Source organism: Micropterus salmoides, unplaced genomic scaffold, assembly GCF_014851395.1.
Source record: "Micropterus salmoides isolate LMB-PRFRI ecotype aquatic unplaced genomic scaffold, ASM1485139v1 Ms_hic_scaffold_20, whole genome shotgun sequence".
Lineage (NCBI taxonomy): Eukaryota > Metazoa > Chordata > Actinopteri > Centrarchiformes > Centrarchidae > Micropterus > Micropterus salmoides.
In genome coordinates this window covers 30,221,513-30,241,168 of record NW_024041151.1, presented here as the reverse complement: position 1 = coordinate 30,241,168, position 19,656 = coordinate 30,221,513, and the positions used below count along the sequence as shown (strand labels likewise).

Here is a 19,656-nt window from a genome sequence, read left to right as displayed (position 1 = left end):
TTGGTTGGTACACAGCAAGTTAAATAATGTAAAGTTATAAGGATAATTGCAAAAGAGATCATGTCTTCAGATCATGTTTTCTGTGGACTATTACTTTTCAGCGCGACACCTGTATGTACTCCCGTCCAGTCTTTCTGGCCATGTAAAATCTGATTTCAGGTCTGTTAACACCTTATACAGTCTGTGATTAACACACAGTTAAAAATGGGGACAGCTCCAGACGGGGACAGGCGACCATTGTAAAAGAGACTAAACAATTCCCAGCATGAGTAAGCACATGGCATGTGTCTTGGGATGTCTCTGATGGAGCTTGGTCAAGGTAAGGTTTTTCTCTAATTTGGTGCAAATCTGTGCAACCTGTGTGTTATTTGTCAGCCACAATCCAATGATTCATGTTGCTGTTTTCCTCTATGTAACTACACTTTACAGGATGGTCAGATGACTCTGACTAACGGTTTTCCAGCACAGCTGGCTCAGAAGGAATCACATGACTGGTGTGTTACACTAACATGCGTGCTACTGATTCCCTCTAGCAGCAGTCTGGTGACCTCAGCCTGTCGGTCGAACTCTGTCTGAGCGACACGGAGCTCATGCTCTGCCTGTAGGAGGAAATGACAGGACAGGAAAGAAGTGTTAAAATTACTGTCCAAACACATGCAATGCTTTTCATGAAGTACACACACACACAGTCCACCTGTAAAGGTACTTACTTTGTCCACTTCCTCACTCAGCAACTGAGAGAAGCAGCATGAGAACAGAAAAAAATCAGTCATGAACCACTTTTAGACTCAAATTTTAAATTATGTTGACATATCATTTAAAAAACTATTAGCTATGTCTGTTTAGTTTATCTGAAACAATGAGCTTGCTATGAGCTAGTATGGTAAACAGATGTGGTGAATCTAAATTCAGGGACATGCTGGATTTGCTTTGTTAGTAAGAAGCTAACCGGTTCAATGGTAGGCCAACTTGATCTTAACCCTTGATCCTGGGGGTTTTCAGGGACCAACTCTGGATCAAACAGTCAAAAACAGAGTTTTATTTTATCTAATATATTTAATTTAATTCATAATCTTTTAAAACCATCGCATTATATTTTTCAGCAGTATTACTCAGTTGGATGTCTGCTGGAGTCACAGTTGTAACTCTAATTCTGATCTGTGTTGACACCTGAGGTCACTGAATGTTTAAACCAGGCTACCACAGAGGTACATTTCTTAAATGGCCATTCTGTTGAAATGATATTATTGTTAAAAAACACATTTTACTCAAAGAATGTAAGTGATTACAGATGCAGAAGAAAGACAAGGACCCTCAGTGATCCGTTTGTGTTTGACAGCTGCTGCTGTTGGCCAAGAGCCTGAACTGAGCCTGACCTTTACTAGAATGTAGATAAATGCTTCTGTTAAAACACAAAACAGACTAATGATTTTTTTTGTAAACAAGCCTGGATAACAAAGGGTTTAACACAGCTAATGATGTCGTCTGTACATGAAACCTTCCATTTACAAAGGGTTTAACACAGCTAATGATGTCGTCTGTACATGAAACCTTCCATTTACAAAGGGTTTAACACAGCTAATGATGTCGTCTGTACATGAAACCTTCCATTTACTTGTCATTTAATTTCTGGTCACATTAACACTGAAATTGTTCCTGAACTCCCCGCCCCCCAACTTTTAAGAAACACAACTAAATGGCTATGATGCCTTATCAGGTAGGACGAGGGGTGGCTATTTACCACAGACACACTGGGAATCACTAGAGGCTGACACAAACAGCTCTCACTACCACTTTCTACCACAATAAATAAACCACCCAAAATGACAGGGATCTAATCCTGTTTCACTGTGGTTGTCTTAAGTGTACAACCTTCCTCTGCTCTGATACACAGGGATCCGTCTCCACATCCCAGCTCTCCCAGCCACTCTGCAGCTGGTTCAGTTACAGAGCCAAACAACAACAAAGAAAACACAACCTTATCATTTCTCTGCAGTTCTTCCTAATTCTGCTTTGATGTCTACATTTTCTTTCTCTAACAGAGAAAATAAAAGGGTTTTGAATGTGTTGGGCCTGTTACTCTTGATCACTGCAGCTTAGCTATGGTTTGAGGTTTAAGACAGGTTCAAACTGGTGTCACCTGGGTAGCTTTGTTGGCATGAATGTATAAAACTCACTGCTCTGTTCTTTGAGGCTGTGGTTGAAATTGCACTGTGGTTTAGTCTGAACCTGGGTGCTGTGTCGAGTAGAAATCAATAATGTGCTACCTTGACAAATCTGACAGACTGAAGTGTTTAGTTATAGCAACACTGTCAGCACCTGCTGACATGCTGTCAGTTTGTCAGTAACAGTGGTGAAAAGTACATTTACTCAAGTACTGCAGTTAAGAACAATTTGGTAAACATTATTTGTGAAATTTTGGGGGATCTCTAAAATATTGACTATATGCTTTTTGTCATTAATTTAAATATGATCATGGATCATGCATAAAATCAGGAGCGTCGTGCTTCTACCAGCCAGGGGGAACGATTACCGACCATCTGCAGCGTGCCCGGTCGCTCCGCAATCTCCTGTCCCTATACGCCCTAACGCCCCATTCCCTCTCTGATACCTACAATGGGTTGTGTCGCTATTACGTGTCAGCTTACGTGCTGGTGATATCAAGTTTGCACACGTTTTTACTCATGCAAACCTTCAGTAAATCTGGCCCAATGAGTGCTGTTACTTTTATAACTTTAAGCTCATTATCAGGATATTAGTTATGTAGTTTTACTCAGGTAAGATTTTGACTGAATATCTTAACATTGTTGTATTCCTTCTTTTAATTAGGTGAAGGATGCGAATACTTCTACCATCACAGTTCAATAATGTATGCCAGTGAGAAATGTGAACCGCTCACACACACCTGAGACTACAAGTTACAGAAAAACTGTTGATACTGCAGTAAGGAGACAATGTAGGGACAAAATGTTCTACAATAGGATTATATTTATACTAAAAGTATAGATTGATACAAATATATGTTTTTGTAACAATCGAAAGTGCAACTAGACTATGTGTTACTGTATGTGTTTTCAGGGTTTTTACCAGAATTTGCTGAAATGAAAGGTCAACATTGTTGTATTGTGTTCCTGTGAATCACATGTGTGGGAAGTGGTTTTGTGGTCACTTCATGATGCATCTGTTTATTAGTGGTCTGATCAAACCAGGTCTCATTTTGACGCAGCAACCATGCCCATGTTAATACAAAGCTGTGTTGAAAACCGTCGTAAGTTACAGTTTAGATGAAGCATCTGAAATGTTGTTGCTAACTGTTATATTTTTTCTTTCAAGTTTTGCACATCAGGGCCACCATACCTCCATGGTGTGATACACCATGATTTGCTCTCTTATGACCAGTGCAACTATAAAACTCAATTTAGCCTTTTCAGAGAAATGTCATAATGTCAGATACCTGGTGGAACTATTGAATATGTTCATTTAAAATTTTCAGTATTTCTCATTGTGTTTGCATGTCAAATATGAAATGAAGAGGGATTCAGGGGATTCAAACAACAGTGAAAAAAAATCAAACATGCGCAAAACATGCTCATGTCAAGTATCATATTTTTGTCATCATGCAACAGTGCTGTTATCACATTCTGGCAAGCCTAGCTTTTTCAAGTATTAGAAATGCACCCCTACACATTATTTACATAAGTGGCAATATTATAGTGCCTCTGATGTGGGGGCCTGCTCCATGTGTTTTGATATATAGGGCTACACATGAAACAGGCATGTTGGATTTCTAATTGATTCTCTGACTGTCTGACTTGAGTCATTGAGTCATGAGCTCACTGTCCTGACATTGGCTTAGTTTAGTTAATTAATTTAGCTTTTACAAAAATGTAACAATATAGTGTAATAAATGTTCCTGATGGTAAAACAAACCTCCATACCTGTAACATGTCAAACCTTGCTGTCCTCTACATCATTAAGAAGAGGTGAAATATGTGCTTAACACATGCTTAGAATTTAATTTTTGCTACTTTGAAGCAAGCCCAACTTTTGCTGAACAGCAGCCACTTTGGCCACGAGAGGCGTTCACCAGATGACAGTGAATGCTAAAAAGTAGCACCAGTAGAGAAAGTTGCAGTCAGCCAACTGACTTCGTAATGTCCCACAGCAATATCTTAGAAACATTAGAGGCTGTAGCAGCAACAAGTGTATGTTTTTTTGCTTGTGTAATTTATTTTGTTTACCAAAACTACATAGTCTTGCTTTAACATTTCTGCTGGTGTTCCTGCTTAGACTGAATGGGATATAAAATTCAGTGTTCTACTGCTATATACCTAGCATGTTATCCTTGCTCCTGCTCAGTAACTTAGACCTCGCATGTGCCCCGCCCCCCTCTGCATATGTGTCATTTACGTGGACCTCTTACCGCTGATGCACTGGCAGAAAGAACATAATTTCGAGGCCTTGTCTCCTGAAAATCAGGTGCAGCCTACAAACAAGAGCAGGGAGGAGAAAACACATGTGGCACGGTCATGCAGTTACAATCAATAAGCAGAAAAACAAAAGTTAGCAAAAGCATATGAGCATACAGAAAACAGATCAGAAGCAGCACAAGTGCATGTCATTTAGAAACATTCAAAGCACATGGTCCTGTAGACAGTTAGAGGGGTGTGATATCAAAGTGCTGAAAGTTAAGTGTTCAGAACAAATAAAGGGTTATTCAAAGTGATCTATGACCTTTATCGACAAAGAGCTCAGAGTGAGTCTCTCTGTAAGAGCCTTGCAGGCGTCCAGCCATATGAATCATTTATAGATCGCTTTTAAAGCTATAAATAGTTGGAGTCAAATTACGTTCTTATGTTGATGAAACCACTCCTTCTTTTGATGTGGTAATGCTACCATTAAATTCAGCTTTTACAGTTTTTCTCAGTCGCTTTGGTGCATTTCTCAGATCAGAATTGAAATTCTAAAAACTAATTGTTCAACCTCCACATCATCTCGTCAGTTGCGCACATAATAAAAACACTTTCTCATTGTTTTGAACAAATTGCAAATGACTTGATACACTGATGCAAATGATTATGTACAATTGTCTGCTGTTTCCTACATTATCAATTGCTTATGTCCTGCTGATCACAATGAATTATACCTCTGTCTCTGTCGAACAATCTTACCCCCCAAAACATCTAGGCATGAGTTCATTGCATTAGTCGCTACATGCAAAATGGTTGAATACGTTATCAAAAATCAAAGTTAAAATACTTTATTCATATCCTTTGCCTACAAGTATATACTGTAGCAAAACGAAATGTTGTTTCTTAAGGACCATAAACAAAGTAAGAATAGACCACAACAACATCACAACAGCAACACTCACACCAATACTCAATACCAGTAACAATACACAGTGAGCAGTAATATATGATTCCGGTTCTTGTTGACTTTCTTTTTCTTCTTTTGTGTGTATCATCATCTTCAGCAAATTTGTCATGAAGAGACTGAGGGGATTCCCAATCACACATTTCCTGACGGCTATTTCAAAGGTTCCGAAAGCCGTCATGAAATGTGTAACGTCACATGGATTCCCCTGAATGAGAAGGAATTTCCTTCCAGTACGTGCTTTACAGTAATGTGAGCATGTGAAACAGTCTTTTCATAAGAACTTTGTTGAAGAGGATTATGAATAATATAAAAAAGAAAAATTTAGTCTTCAGTGAGAATTGAGCACACAACCTTAAACCTGTAAGTCCTATGCTCTACCAAGTGAGCTAAACTACAATACAACAAACCACATTATAATTACCATTATGGTTATCTCGAAATCACGAGATAAAAAATATTTGATTAGGGCTTATATATATATATATATATTTAAAAAAAAAGAGAGAGAGAGAGAGAGAGAGAGAGAGAGAGAGAGAGAGAGAGAGAGAGAGAGAGAGGATTTTGAGCATGTTATGGGCTTTTGCAGGTAATCCACTGTGTTGTGCTGTGTGTACTACCCGTTTCGAGAAATGCACTTACTGTTTTGCAAATGTTAAGGATGATTCGAGAAATGCACCAAAGCGACTGAGAAAAACTGTATTAGCTTGTTTATGGTTTTCCTCAGCTCTGCTGGATGATACAGGACATGTTTAATCCAGGATTACTTAATAACTGTAAATATCTATTCTACCATGAACAATTAGTGCCTAAGTAGTTTGAGTTGTTAATGGGAAAAACTAAAAACAGGATATTCTTTCTACAGTTAAGCAACATGACCCTTGGAAGCTTAGAGGAGCTTAGTGAGCATGGGAGAAGGTGAGATGCTGTGCAAAAGTCGCCCTCTGCTGTCACAAAGCTGACTTACTGTTAACCTATGCTACATGGCTAACCTAAGTTTAGAGGATCAGATCAATATGCGTCACCAGCCTGAGAACTGACCAATAAGCTTGATGGATACTTTTTGACAGTCGCTTTGATTTCCACAATAATTATGTCAAATAGTAAAAACCTAAAGAATGGCGAAATACCTGCTAATTTTACCATGACTATTTAATGTAATTTAGAAGTATTTAATAATATAAATATATAATATAAGTTTTCAGGGGCACTGATTTCTTTGTGCCTTTTCTTTGACCATCTGTACTTTCCCCCACTGCTTCTGCTGCAGAAACAGATTGACTTTTGTTCTTCGTTGATGTCCAACATCATTGAGCGATACATGCAACAGGCACTGCAGGCAGAATCACTGATGATATGTCAGCCAGCAGAGCTTCTGAAAAGCTTATAAAAAATGTTAGGGGGTAGTTTGTCAGTCAGCCATTACATTATATTAAGCTATTGTCATTTAGCGGACGCTTTTATCCAAACAACTAATATTTGCTACATGTCATGCCTCTTTACATGCTCAGGGACACATTAGTGGATGGCGCAGTGGGAAATGGACACAGATCTCCCACACCAAAGGCATGTGTCTTATCCACTGCTCCATCGCTACCTCATGCCGTCTGAAGAAGCAACTAACTTGGTGCAATTCAAGAGGAAGAAAATGACTGCAAAGGTTATTCTTAAGAAAGCAAGACCTCATGACCTGACGTGAAACATGATGCAAAGTCAAAGCAGTGTGCGACTTGCTAACATATGTGATATTTCTGCACTTCCCTTCTTTGAGATTTTTCAGTCTTATAATGTACAGATGTGGTAGAGAGCAGCTGGCACAAGATGCAACACACTATCTGCGTTGATTATTGAACATAAAACCTAGGAGCTGTGAGACTCTTACTGCAATCTTTTAAAGCTGTATCCTTTTTTGGACACTGGGGGGAGCAGTGCCACTGTACAGCGCCCGGGGACCAGATTGAATGCAGTGTCTGGTCAAACAGCACTGACTGAAGAACCTACCTAACATGGTTTTTTTTTTGATGGTGGGTGAAACCGGGGCACCTGGAGGAAACCCATGCAGACACAGGGAGAACATGCAAACTGCACACAGAAAGGCTGAGACAACCGGGTTTTGAACCCAGAACCTTCTTGCTGTGAGGCCACCGTGCTGCCCTATTAGCAAACCTGTTAGCAAACAGTTCCTTATGTCAGCCAGCATATACAGAGCAACATTATCATCCCATCACTGTGTTTCTGGACACCCAATGAAGAGTTTCTGGCCTCTTGATGAAGGTAAGTTTAATTTTCACTCTGCTTTTAGGGCTGTTAATGCCTGGCGCACACAGTATTTTAACTGATTGTGTTGTATGTTTTGCAGACAAGAACAACAACAAAAAAAAGAATAAACCTGTGGATGAACTTGAGGTTGTTGGTGACGCTTCCCGTTAAGCTCACTCTCATTGGCTGATGCGGGTTTCTACTCAATGTTGAATTGCTGTTCCTTTCACATTCGGGGATTTGAAATTGCAAATATCAAACATGTTTGATACTGGGGCCAGCATTAGTAATCAAATCCTGAAAGAAATATCTTACTGCTAGATGTTCTACTTTCTGTGCCAGGTAGTTGATAAATATGTCTTTTGTTTACTAAAAAGGTTTTAAAATGTTCCGGCTGCAGAGTTGGGTTATAACGTGCTGTACTATGAATACTATGTACCTTTGACATAAAAAAAAAAGAAATAAAAACAATTTCAGAAAGAAGGTTTAAAAATAGGAACACAGAGATGTCATACCAAATCTGGAGATGACCAGATCAATAGTCTAAGAGGAATTCAGAAACAAAACTGATTTAAAAAAAATCTAAATAGCCTAAAGTCGAACATACATGTAGTCATCAACTTCAGTACCAATAAGTTACTTTTAGATACATGACTGCTGTTATAACTGCAATAAACTATTTCATGTTAACGTCTTAACGATGGATTAAATGGCTGCAGGTAAAAGAAGCGAAAAGAAATATCACAAACTCTGCTGTTCCCCTCAGCTCTGTGGAGCGTCTTTCAGCTCATTGTTTTGGTTTTACCCACAAGTTTACGGTTTTGTTTTCACTCTCACTGCTCTCATCAACTTTGTCTGCAGCAACAGCAGGCAGCTGTTATGTGAAACCCACTGTACACTACCTGCTCAGCACTAAACAGACAAAGTTAGAAACTTGCCGGTTGGACCAAAACTGGGCCATATGGAGAGCGTATATTGGATTCAAGGGCACAAACACAACTCCAATTGAATTCTCATGCTGCTCTGTGTCTGCTGGATGTGTAAACAGGCAACTGTTTGCTAACAGGTTCACAGCAGCATCTTCATTAGGCAATAATATGTCAGTGTTGTGTTCACAGCTGCAAATCGCCAACAAAAAATTAACAATTCTTGATCCACTTACTTACACTTATAGATTAAACAGTTAAAAAGGATGTAACAGTGCCACCACCTGACTGTTCAACTGCTGTCTGAGAGGTGGAGGGCATTTCATATCTGCATAGTTTAGCTGCAGTTGGTCTCATGGCTACTGTCATTCAAATACTTTAACAGCTGAGAGGAGGGGGAAGAAGAAGAAGGACAACAGCAGCAACAAAAACCACAGTGACAATGAGGCATTTCATCTCACCGCTCCTTTAGCTTCTGCATTCTTGGCTTTTTTCAGGCGTGCTTTGCAGATGTCAAGATCCAGCCGTCGATTCTCCAGCAGTCGCCTCTCTTTCTGCAGGGGACAGGAATGTAAATGTAAATGCTCCGTACTTGTATAGCGCCTTTCTAGTCTTTTCGACCACTCAAAGTGCTTTTACACTACATCTGCACTCACCAGTCATACACTGAGCCTGAGTGCTCAAACGGAAACTAACATTCACACACTGGCGGAACAGCCGGGGGGACTGAACCGCCGACCTTCCGATTAACAGCCAACCCGCTCTACCTCCTGAGCCCCAGCCGCCCCGGGAGGGATCCAATCAGAAGCCAGATGAAACATTTAATTGAAATCAGTGAGCGTCTTTGGCAACATACTTCTCTTCACACAGTTAATACAAACACAATGTCGTAGGGCAGCAAGTAAACCAGTCAGACTTACTGATATAGTCCTCCAGTCTCCTTCCAGGAAGTTGCGTAGAGGAGTGAGGAAGGTGGTAGCTGAGGTATGGAGGAACTCGCGCTCTGCTCCTCCCAGTCTCTTCTGGTACTCTCCCACTGTGATCAGGGTACTGCCTACAAGTGGCACAATGCACAAATACACACTTGTAGTACACAATAAGCCAAATCTGACTAAACTAACTTTTTTACCCCCTGGAATGGGGGGGGGTTGAAAGTTGAGCTGAGCTAGCACATCACTGAAAATCAGACTGAAGACAAGTTCTAGAAAGCAAGGAAAGTGCTGGAGGAGCGTAATTGAAACCATGATATTAGGTGGTGAAAATGCTGCTTCCTAAAAGCAAACCAGCTCTCTAGTACTTTGTGAGGACAAGCAGAAACATGCCGTAAGTCTCATCAGCTGCAACAATACAGGTTTCAGTAACAGCTCCACTGACCATATGGCGTCCCTGGACCAAATTCATTGGCAGCTTCCAGCATGTACTGGCCCAGCAGCTCTGCATTGGTTGCCTTGGAGGGAAGCTTCTTATCCAGCTTGTCATAGATGAACTCCTCTATTCGAGCACCTAAATAAAAGATGATACAGAGATCACTGTCAAACTGTACACAACAGGTGAAAAACTGTTTGATCATTCATCCATCATCATTCATTCAATGGCTCAGTGGTAATAAGCCCTCCCTTTTCTGGAAGGCTTGGCTCTACACATTAACAAGATGCAGCAAGTCTGGAGTTTCACTGACAGTCACTTAACAACAATTGAAAATAAGGGCGAAGTGGAACCTATTAGCAAAATAACTTAAAGCAGTATTTAGACATTATGCTGAATTCACCATGTGAGTCATTATAGTTATTCGACACCCCCTCGAGCCCTTATAAGGCTGGTTTTATTCTAAGGGTCTATGTGGACAGAAATTGTCATAATTATATATTTTTATACACGCACATTTACAGAAGCTTTACTATTAGCTTTGCTATAATTTAATTCAGGAACCTAATTACAGGAAAATAATAATTTATACAGAAAAAAATAATATTTTAGAGCTTCCTCTAGCAACCTGCTTTTAATGTTCGTGCTGCTGGCAATTATTTTAGACTCTGTCTGTCTAACCATAATTAGCCATTACAACACCAGTTTTTATTAGAGAATTTACCCATGAAGGCAGCTTTGGCTGTATCCAATAAACTAGTGCTTACAGGTGTCTTCCTGCAGGGAAGGTCATTAGTAATTCAACACCTCTTTGTATCTGCACATATTCAGTCCCTTCCCTGCACAGCAGACTGTCTCTCCTCTTGCATATTCAGTCTCATTTCAGTTTCAACATGTGATACAATACAGTCACCTATATTGTTGTATCTGTAAGTGGAAAAAAGTGGAACCACACTGTAGGTCTGTATGTATGCTACACTGTATATAATCTGTGCTGATAATGTTGAGGAGGCTCAAGTACAATGAGTTCATGCAGTCTTTCCTTACACAGCACTATGGGAAATTACTTACCAGTGTGGTCAACTGGAGCATGGGGGTTGGAAAATACAAAATACATCAAGAGTTAGACATTACTAGCAATATCTATTCTACTGTTCTATTCATTCTCAGTATATATCAAATAAACATCGGACTACCAAAAGTAGCTTAGAAACAGCTACTTAGCACAAATTAAATTAAGCTGCTGCATAGAAGACAGCTTTGAAACAAGTTCTACAGATATTTTCCTTAACACATTTCAAAATGACAGGCGAAAGGTGTTTGCCTCCTGCTTTCAAACAGTATCTATGGAGTCCCAGAAGTGTCAAATGCCATATGTTGCCAACTAGTTAACATATATTCACAAAATAATGCAAAATGTACAATTATGTTTCTTACTTACAATACTTTTGACTCATCAGAAAGCCATAAATGTAATGTGTTGTTACTAGGGGTGGTGATGGAGCAGTGGATAGCAGAAGCATGCCTTTGGTGTGAGAGACCTGGGTTCAATCCCCCTCTGTGACATGACACTTAACTCCTAGTAGTTCCAGGGCCGTGCGACCTCTGACATATGTACCAATTGTAAGTCGCTTTGGATAAAAGCGTCAGCTAAATGAATAAATTTAAAGGTCTTCTGGGACTCCAGATGGATGGACTGGTTGAAAGGTCACATGTCTTTCACATTTTTTTGTTTTTTCCCCTCTTACTTGGGTTGGGCTGCAGGAGCACCTCTGTTTGTCTTAAGATCTTTTCAGTCCAGTTCTTGGTGCCATCAGCCCGAGTGATTAGGTTCTCTAAGTGAGGATCCAGCTCTGTCTTCTCAGCCTGGCCCAGCTTCTCCTCTGTGAACTTGGAGACAAAGTCAGGATCCTGAGTGTTGCAGGAACACTGTAATCACAGCTAACAAGATATATAAATATATATACACAGAGTATATATAATTTACAGTTTATCAAAACATTCAGGATGAGCTAGGCTTTTCAAAACATAAGACACAAAAAGTAACTGTATCTTGGGAACTCAGGATGAGGCAGTTTTATCTAAATCTTAACAAAAAGCTCCAGGTGAGGCTCATTTTCAAAATAAACAGTCACTATCTGTAACAGGAAACTGGTAATGAACCTAAATCTTCAAAATAAAAGCCCTATAGAGTAAAGATAACAGGAGCTTTCTGGGAGCCATGGACAAAGGTAGAATTTCAAAATAAGTAATTCATTTCAGGTTTCTGCATTTTCAGCAATGCTTTGGCTTTTTTTCTTCAATATGTTTTCCTGGTCAACTACAACTTTTTACACATGCACATTTTAAGCTACAGAAACCATTCAAATGTTAAAACTTGCTATTTAGGGACATTTATTCTTCTATTCAACTTTTTTCTACCATTTATACTTATAAAATGTTGTTCTTTTAAAAGAATGTATTACAGTGGAAGTGAAAACCATTGACAATATTAAAATTAAGCTTCCAGCTTTTCTAGCAATACATTACATTACAGCTCTTAGCTTCTTTAGGTAATGCATTTCAACTTCCAGTTCTGGAAATTAATTTTACATTTCGGCATTTTCAGCAATGCTTTGCAATTTATTTTTGTTATTTATGTTTTTTCTTTTGACTAATACTTATGCATATTTTCAGCTACAGAAACAAATCACATCTAAAGGTTTTATGCTCTTTAAGTACATTTGTGTTTCTATTCGACTTTTCCAAATCTGAATTTGACCAGTTTTACATTTCAGCTTCCAGGTTTTTCAGCAGTGCAGTCAATGCATTTTATCTTTCAGATCTTTCAGGCAATTAATTTCACATTTCTGCATTTCCAGCAATGTTTTTGAGGAAAAGTGTGAGGAGTTGGGGTGTACAGATGGGCTGATGAGCACGATGGTCTGGAGGGAACAGCAAAAACCAAACCCCTAAGCCCCTATTTACCCACAAAAATGGCAGAATATTTTAAATATATATTACTATACTGTTAGTAGATTGTACATGCTTATTGTACTTTTTAAGGGAAAATTGCTCAGAAGATCACTGGTCATTCACCCTGCTGACATCTGGCAAGAGATACATAAGTATCTAGTGTCATACCAAAAGACTGCAGAGCAGCTTCTTTCCTCAGTGAGACTTTTATATTCATCCTCCTCACTCCATCAAAACTAATAGTATTTTGTTACATTTTGTTCTGTGTTGTTTGCATGTGCGTGTATGTAGCATAAGGGGACAAATAATGTAAATTTCATTACACAACATTTTGTTGTAAAATTATTTTAATGCTTGACCCTTGAAAATAAGCTGTGTAGGAAGTACCCACTTCTTCTACAATAAAAAGGTCCAGCAGAGTATTCAGGAAACCAAGAACAGTGACCAACAGGGACCGACAATAAATGAACAGAGACACACATAGTTGTTAGTGGTAGACAGTCAGAGCAAGTGAAGGGTGTTTCTCAAAACAGACATGAATATGTGCACTTATTAGACACCCTGTGCCAAACATAATCCGCAAACTGTCCCCAAATCTTTGCAAACTTAGACTGACAGTTAGACATATAGCACCTCATATCCTACAAATATAAATAGGAAATTATAATACTGAGCCATATTTAAAAAATAATAGGGGATGAAGAATTCCATTCCCTAAAACTAACCCTTTTGCTATAACCATGCCAAACATGAGAGCCAGTTGACTCTCATATGGTATTTAAAAGCAGTGTTCAGAACAGCCCAGTAAAGCAAAATGACCTTCCGGGATGACTTGCTTTATTACACTGTACCACTGAAAAATCTCCTGCCAGAACCTATGCATGACCAGAAGAGGTGAGTCCAATCCTCAAACTTATATTTGTGACATATAGGGGATATAATTTAAATTGGATGAGCTGAGGCGTAGCAATTTATCTTTTAACTAGCTGAAACAGCCTAAATGTTTATCAACATAAAAGCCATTCATTTTTATAGGCCCTTTTCTGCCCAATTGTGGAAAACTTTGACCTGGTAGGAAATTATGATTATGATGAAACACTGGAACCCCCTCTATGGGTTTTTGTAGCTGTTATTTGGAAATGGGTCGGGCCTGCCCAAATAAAGGGCATGATTATGAAGTCTAAAGTCTAAAACAAAAGGATGCAAGAAAGATGGGTAGCTTTTGAAGAAGACACATGAATTAGTACAACCATCTTCATGGCATTTGCCTGACCCATCAGGGAGAGTGGTAGGTACCTCCATTTTTACATTTTTAAGTATTTTTGAGCTTTGCAACCATCTCAAGGTAGTTGAGCTTAAATAATGCAATGGTTCCTTGACATGAGTGCCAAGATAACCATAACGGTAAGAGGCGCCAATCAGTAGAAAACCTGAAGGTTTAAAAAAAAATCAGATTTAAGAGAGGGGGGAAATCCCAGTTTTTGGACCCTACAAATTTAGTAAAACTATAACACTTCTAACCACACCCAACAGTGATGTTATGGTGTACTGACACACCCCAGAGTACACTTCTACATAGTAACTGCAGCCACTTGAGGAATCAAACCACTGGTGGTCAGCAAAACAAGATTTTCTGCTGCGGCCTTTTAAAGGCAACAGGAAATGCAAAGCGGGTGGGAGCGGGTCAAAAGGGTCTGCTATATTTTGCACCGGAGCCCCGGAGCAGGTTTTTCCTACTCTGGCTGGGTCATTTGACAGTTGTATGGAGAAATGTAAAATGGTAAATATCATTAGCAGCCTGCGGTAGTCTGGAAGGAATTCCAAGAGTTATTTTGTGCAAAACTGTCATCTGTAGTTTTTTACAGTTTTTTTGGCCTACTTCCTCTACAGTCAGTGGTTTCCTGTGTTTCCCACAAAGCTTCCAGAAAAGCAAACTTCATTAGTGGATCCATTCAGACACTGCAGAATGTGGTCAGAAATGTAGCTACAGTAGCTAACACACTTGTGCAGGCACAGGGTGAACATGGGGGCACATCTTGTGGTCAAACCCTGAAACACCATGTGTCTAATTGCTGTATGGGACTCAAATTAATAATTAAAAAGTTTTTGCTTCACACCAATAAAACGACAACAGCACCGGCTTGCATGCTGTGTGAGGTTTTGGCCCAGATTAAAAACTCCATTCTTCAAATTGTGCATAACTATTTCCCTCATATACTGGTCTGCTTCAGATCTGGCAATCTACAGCTGTCAAAACAGTCCATGTATTTAGAGGCCAGATAATTCCCTTGTAAAATCTTCTACTTCAAAGCTTTCTTGAAAATTAGCAGAAGCATAATAATGATACAACGTGACATAAGACAGTTTACTTATCGATATGAAGTTTGGATTAAATTAAACTGAATTAAAGTAGAAAATTAGGGTTTATATGTGATCACACTGCTCTACTGTGATGGCCTTTTAAGGGGATTCTAGGTATGGAACCAAATGAGAACCAATGATTAAAAAAATTACAGTGAAATCAAATAAATGCTTTTAAGTGTATTTCGTGGGTACCGAATTTCATATTGTACCATACCGATTGGAGAGTGACAGTAGGTGTGGTTCCATCAGCTATGCACAGTTCGTTAAACAACATTAATCAACATATTGCACGTTTTTGAAGGGGGATTGGTGTGAAGTTTTATCCAATACGTCGCTGGGCAGGTAGGCGTGAATAATGTAAGATATATTATACAATAAAGAGCTAATTGCCCTGCCGTCCATTCCATAAAAAGCCCTTTCCCGTTGATGAGTTGGAGGGGAGCAGGGAGTCTGCTGGTGTCACATAAGCGATACACTCGATCACAGCCTTCAATAATGGATCAAGGCTTGACAAACCTTTATCGGCTTACAGCGCGGGTCCCGCTCATCAACATAACCGACCAAATATAGGCTACCTGATTTCATTTTTACAGTCGGAAACTAAAACACCAAGATCTGCTTTGTGAATGTTGTATAAGTCCAGAACAATGGCCCACGGCTATATTTCACCCAGCAGGACGCAGTTACAGTGTGTCGGTAAATCAACCTACATTAACGCACCGGGGGGCTGCAGGGAGGTCCAGCAAACGATGTCCGGCTTACCTGCACTGCCCGGGTGAAAAAGACCCCTGCATCAGAAGCCAGTTTTTTGACGTTGAAATCCATGGTGTCGTGCTGAGCTGAGCATACAGGCAGGGCTTGTTTGTTTCCTTGCCGAGGGAATCCTCCGGATCAGCTGAGATGATGTAGCAGCAGACGCAGCACTGAAGCTGTAATCCGCTTCGTGGACGATCGGAAATCTGCTGTCTGCCCTGCGTTTAAAGAGACCACAGCACCGGGCTGAAAGTCACGACTCCACCACCATCGTGGAGGTACAGCGCATCCACATACAATACAGAATACATGTCAACACAGTTGTAGGAATTAGTTTATTTCCAGTGAAAACGGTTCACAGGTCTGGGGATTATCCAGAGGAGAATATTGGGAGACTCTGTACACTGAGTTTATTGAATCTATTCATCTCCAAATCTCAGACAGATTTCAACAACAAATACAATCCCACTACATGTTAGAAGAGGAAAGTGAGAAAATATCATTAATATATTGATACAGAACACATCCATGGTCTGCGGTTTTCATAATTTGAGTGAACTGGCTGTCAATGGGTTGTCTGTGGATTGTGGAATAATTAATATTTATGTTAAATTGGAGAGATTGACATTTGAGGATGGACCTTAGTTCTTGGCCTATGAGAACGGTAAACTCACTGTCCACTATATTATTAGGTACACCTAGCTAGAACCGGGTTGGACCCCCTTCTGCCTTGATTCTTGGTGGCATACTCTCAACAAGGTGTTGGAAACATTCCTCAGACACTTTGGTCCATATTGACATGATAGCATCACGCAGTTGCTGCAGATGTGTCGGCTGCACATCCATGATGAGAATCTCCCGTCCCACCACACCCCAAAGGGGCTCACTTGGATTGAGATCTGGTGACTGTGGAGGCCGCTGGAGTACAGTGAACTCATGTTCAAGAAACCAGTTTGAGATGATCTGAGCTTTGTGACGTCGTGCATTATCCTGCTGGAAGTAGCCGTCAGCAGATGGTACACTGTGTTCAGAAAGGGATGGACATGAAAGTGTGCCTAGAAAATATCCCCCGCACCATTACCCCACCAGCAGCAGCCTGAACCGTTGATACAAGGCAGGATGGATCCATGCTTCCATGTTGTTCACGCCAAACTCTGACCCTACCATCTGAATGTCGCAGCTGAAACCAAGACTCCTCAGACCAGGCAACGTTCTTCCAATCTTCTATTGTCCAGCGTTGGTGAGCCTGTGTGAAACGTAGCCTCAGTTTCCTGTTCTTAGTGGTCTTGGTTGTAACGAGTAGTTATTTGAGTTTCTGTTGCCTTTCTGTCATCTGGAACCAGTCTGCCCATTCTCCTCTGACCTCTGACATCAACAAGGCATTTTCGTCCACACAGCTGTTCACTGGATATGTCCTCTTTTTCAGACCTTTCTCTGTAAACCCTGGAGATGGCTGTGTGTGAAAATCCCAGCAGATCAGCAGTTTCTGAAATACTCAGAGCAGCCCATCTTTCTTCTTCATCATCATCTGATGCTCAGTTTGAACTTCACCAAGTTGTCTTGACCATGTCTACTTGCTGCCATGTGATTGGCTGGTTAACTTTTTGTGTTAACAAGCAATTGAACAGGTGTACCTAATAAAGTGGCCGGTGAGTGTATATAACTGATCTGAAAAGGTTAATTTACAATCATTTCTAAACTTTCATTCACATCTCACAGTCTTTAAGCTTGGATTACGTTGTGACTTGTGACAGAACCAAGCAGGGCTCAGGATTAATAATGATTAGGTTTATGCATTGATGGGACTGTCTCAGTTTTGTAAAAAAGTCCATGACACAGCTTTGAAAGAAACTGTTGGAATGTCATTTTATGGTTGCATTCAAGACTTATTACCCATGTCTTGTGACTTGACTTGAGAGTTTTGGCTTGACTGAAACAAATCGATCGGAGGTTTGCTTGGAGGCCATGTTTAAGTATAATGTGAATTTACAAGGATTGCACAAGGGGGGTTGTCCAAATGTAATGTAGAAAAATGAGAGGAAAGCTCATCAAATGCACAGAGTGGGCTTGTTGAATGGGAAGGAATGTATAATTTGACACTGAGCTGTTGCTTGCAATTTGCAAACCTCACCACTAGATGCCGCTAAAACTTACACTTTTAAAATCACATTTCTGTTAACATGACTTAAATATGGTGTTATAATAGCTGGATGCTTAATACAAAGCAGAAACAAAACCAGAAATAAAATAATAACTGAGACCATATATCTCTAAAATCTCTACGCAATCACTGATTTGTAAATAAGTCAAATGCAACAACAAGGCATCCACTACCTCAGCTGAACATCTTCTACAGAATGCCTCTCTTCTTCATTAAGGCTGAAGGCATAAATTAACGAGCAAACACTATATTCAATCTTACAAATACTCAGTCTTTCCACACTAGCACTTTCTCACACACCCAATGTCACCCATCTTCTTCCGGAAGCAGGGGATCACAGTGTTGTTCCTGATTTGCTGTTTCTCAGACATCCCATCCAACCTGTCTGCAGAGATCATCCTTCATCACAGCCAACCCCAAATGTGTCCCAACGAATTTCCCATGGTGGTGGATGAGCAGAAGGAAAATGTGGAGTTGAACTAAGTTGAATGAACGTGATTTATCCCAACATACAGGCAGAAATTGAAATCTCTCACCCCCCCTCTGACCCCTCATCTGCACTCATGATCTGTGAAGAGGATGTGCGCCAGCTCTTTCAGAGGTAGAAGATCAGGAAGGCTCCTGCCGGAAAATCTGTGCAGACCAGCTGGCGCCCATCTTCATACAGATCTTCAACAAATCACAAGAACTGTGTGAAGTTCCCTCCTGCTTCAAACGCTCCACAATCACAAAAAGCCCTCCATCTCTGGACTAAATGACTACATTCCTTCACTCTGTAATTCAGTGCTGTTCATATTGTGTATGCTGTATATATCATATCCACGTACCTCAACACCTGCTGATAGTACTTATTTATTCCAGCATCCTTTGTACTGTGCTCCATCACACTGTGTACATGTATGCATGTACGTGTATACAGTCCCCTCCAAAAGTATTGGAACAGTAAGGCAGATTCCTTTGTTTTTGTTGTTCACTGAAGACATTTGGGTTTAAGATCAAAAGATGCGACAAGAGTTCAGAATGTCAGCATTTATTTCCTGGTATTCACATCTAGATGTGTTAAACAACTCAGGACATACCACCCTTTGTTTGAACCCACCCATTTTTCAAGTGAGCAAAACTATTGGAACATGTGACTGACAGATGGTTCTTGTTTCTGATTGGCCGAACATTAAATTGCTCTGCATGACTAGTCTAAGTTTTCATCCGTAGTTCAAACCTATAAAGACTGCATTTTCATGTTAAAGAGCCAACATGAAGACCAGAGAGCTGTCTGTTGGAGAAAAGCAAGCCACTGTCAAGCTGAGAAAAGAAGGAAAATCGAGCAGAGCCGTTGGACAAACATTGGGCATAGCAAACACAACAATTTGAATGTCCTGAAAAAGAAAGAATCTACTGGTGTACTGAGCAACAGACGTCCAACAGGTCGGCCAAGGAAAACAACAGTAGTTGATGACAGAGAGCTGTGAAGAAAACCTCCAAAACATCAGTAAGTGA

The 19,656-nt window shown here is 40.1% G+C and overlaps 1 protein-coding gene across 7 annotated transcripts in view; it reads right to left on the bottom strand.

The window, feature by feature from the left end:
* Positions 1-16,172, bottom strand: part of sh3glb2b (SH3-domain GRB2-like endophilin B2b) — a 28,924-nt gene extending 12,752 nt beyond the window's left edge. Inside the window, exons 1-9 of one of the 7 annotated variants that reach the window (XM_038734071.1) lie at positions 16,008-16,171; positions 11,675-11,816; positions 10,998-11,009; positions 9,936-10,064; positions 9,482-9,615; positions 9,023-9,115; positions 4,424-4,486; positions 711-734; positions 510-599 (exon numbers count right to left, since the gene is read on the bottom strand). In XM_038734071.1, coding sequence (XP_038589999.1) covers positions 510-599; positions 711-734; positions 4,424-4,486; positions 9,023-9,115; positions 9,482-9,615; positions 9,936-10,064; positions 10,998-11,009; positions 11,675-11,816; positions 16,008-16,070 — 750 coding nt within the window. In that variant the 5' untranslated portion in view covers positions 16,071-16,171. Of the gene's footprint in view, positions 1-509; positions 600-710; positions 735-4,423; positions 4,487-9,022; positions 9,116-9,481; positions 9,616-9,935; positions 10,065-10,997; positions 11,010-11,674; positions 11,817-16,007 lie in introns of all 7 variants that reach the window. The other 6 variants (XM_038734074.1, XM_038734073.1, XM_038734072.1 and 3 more) reach the window with 6 other exon arrangements.
* Positions 16,173-19,656: the final 3,484 nt, after the last annotated feature.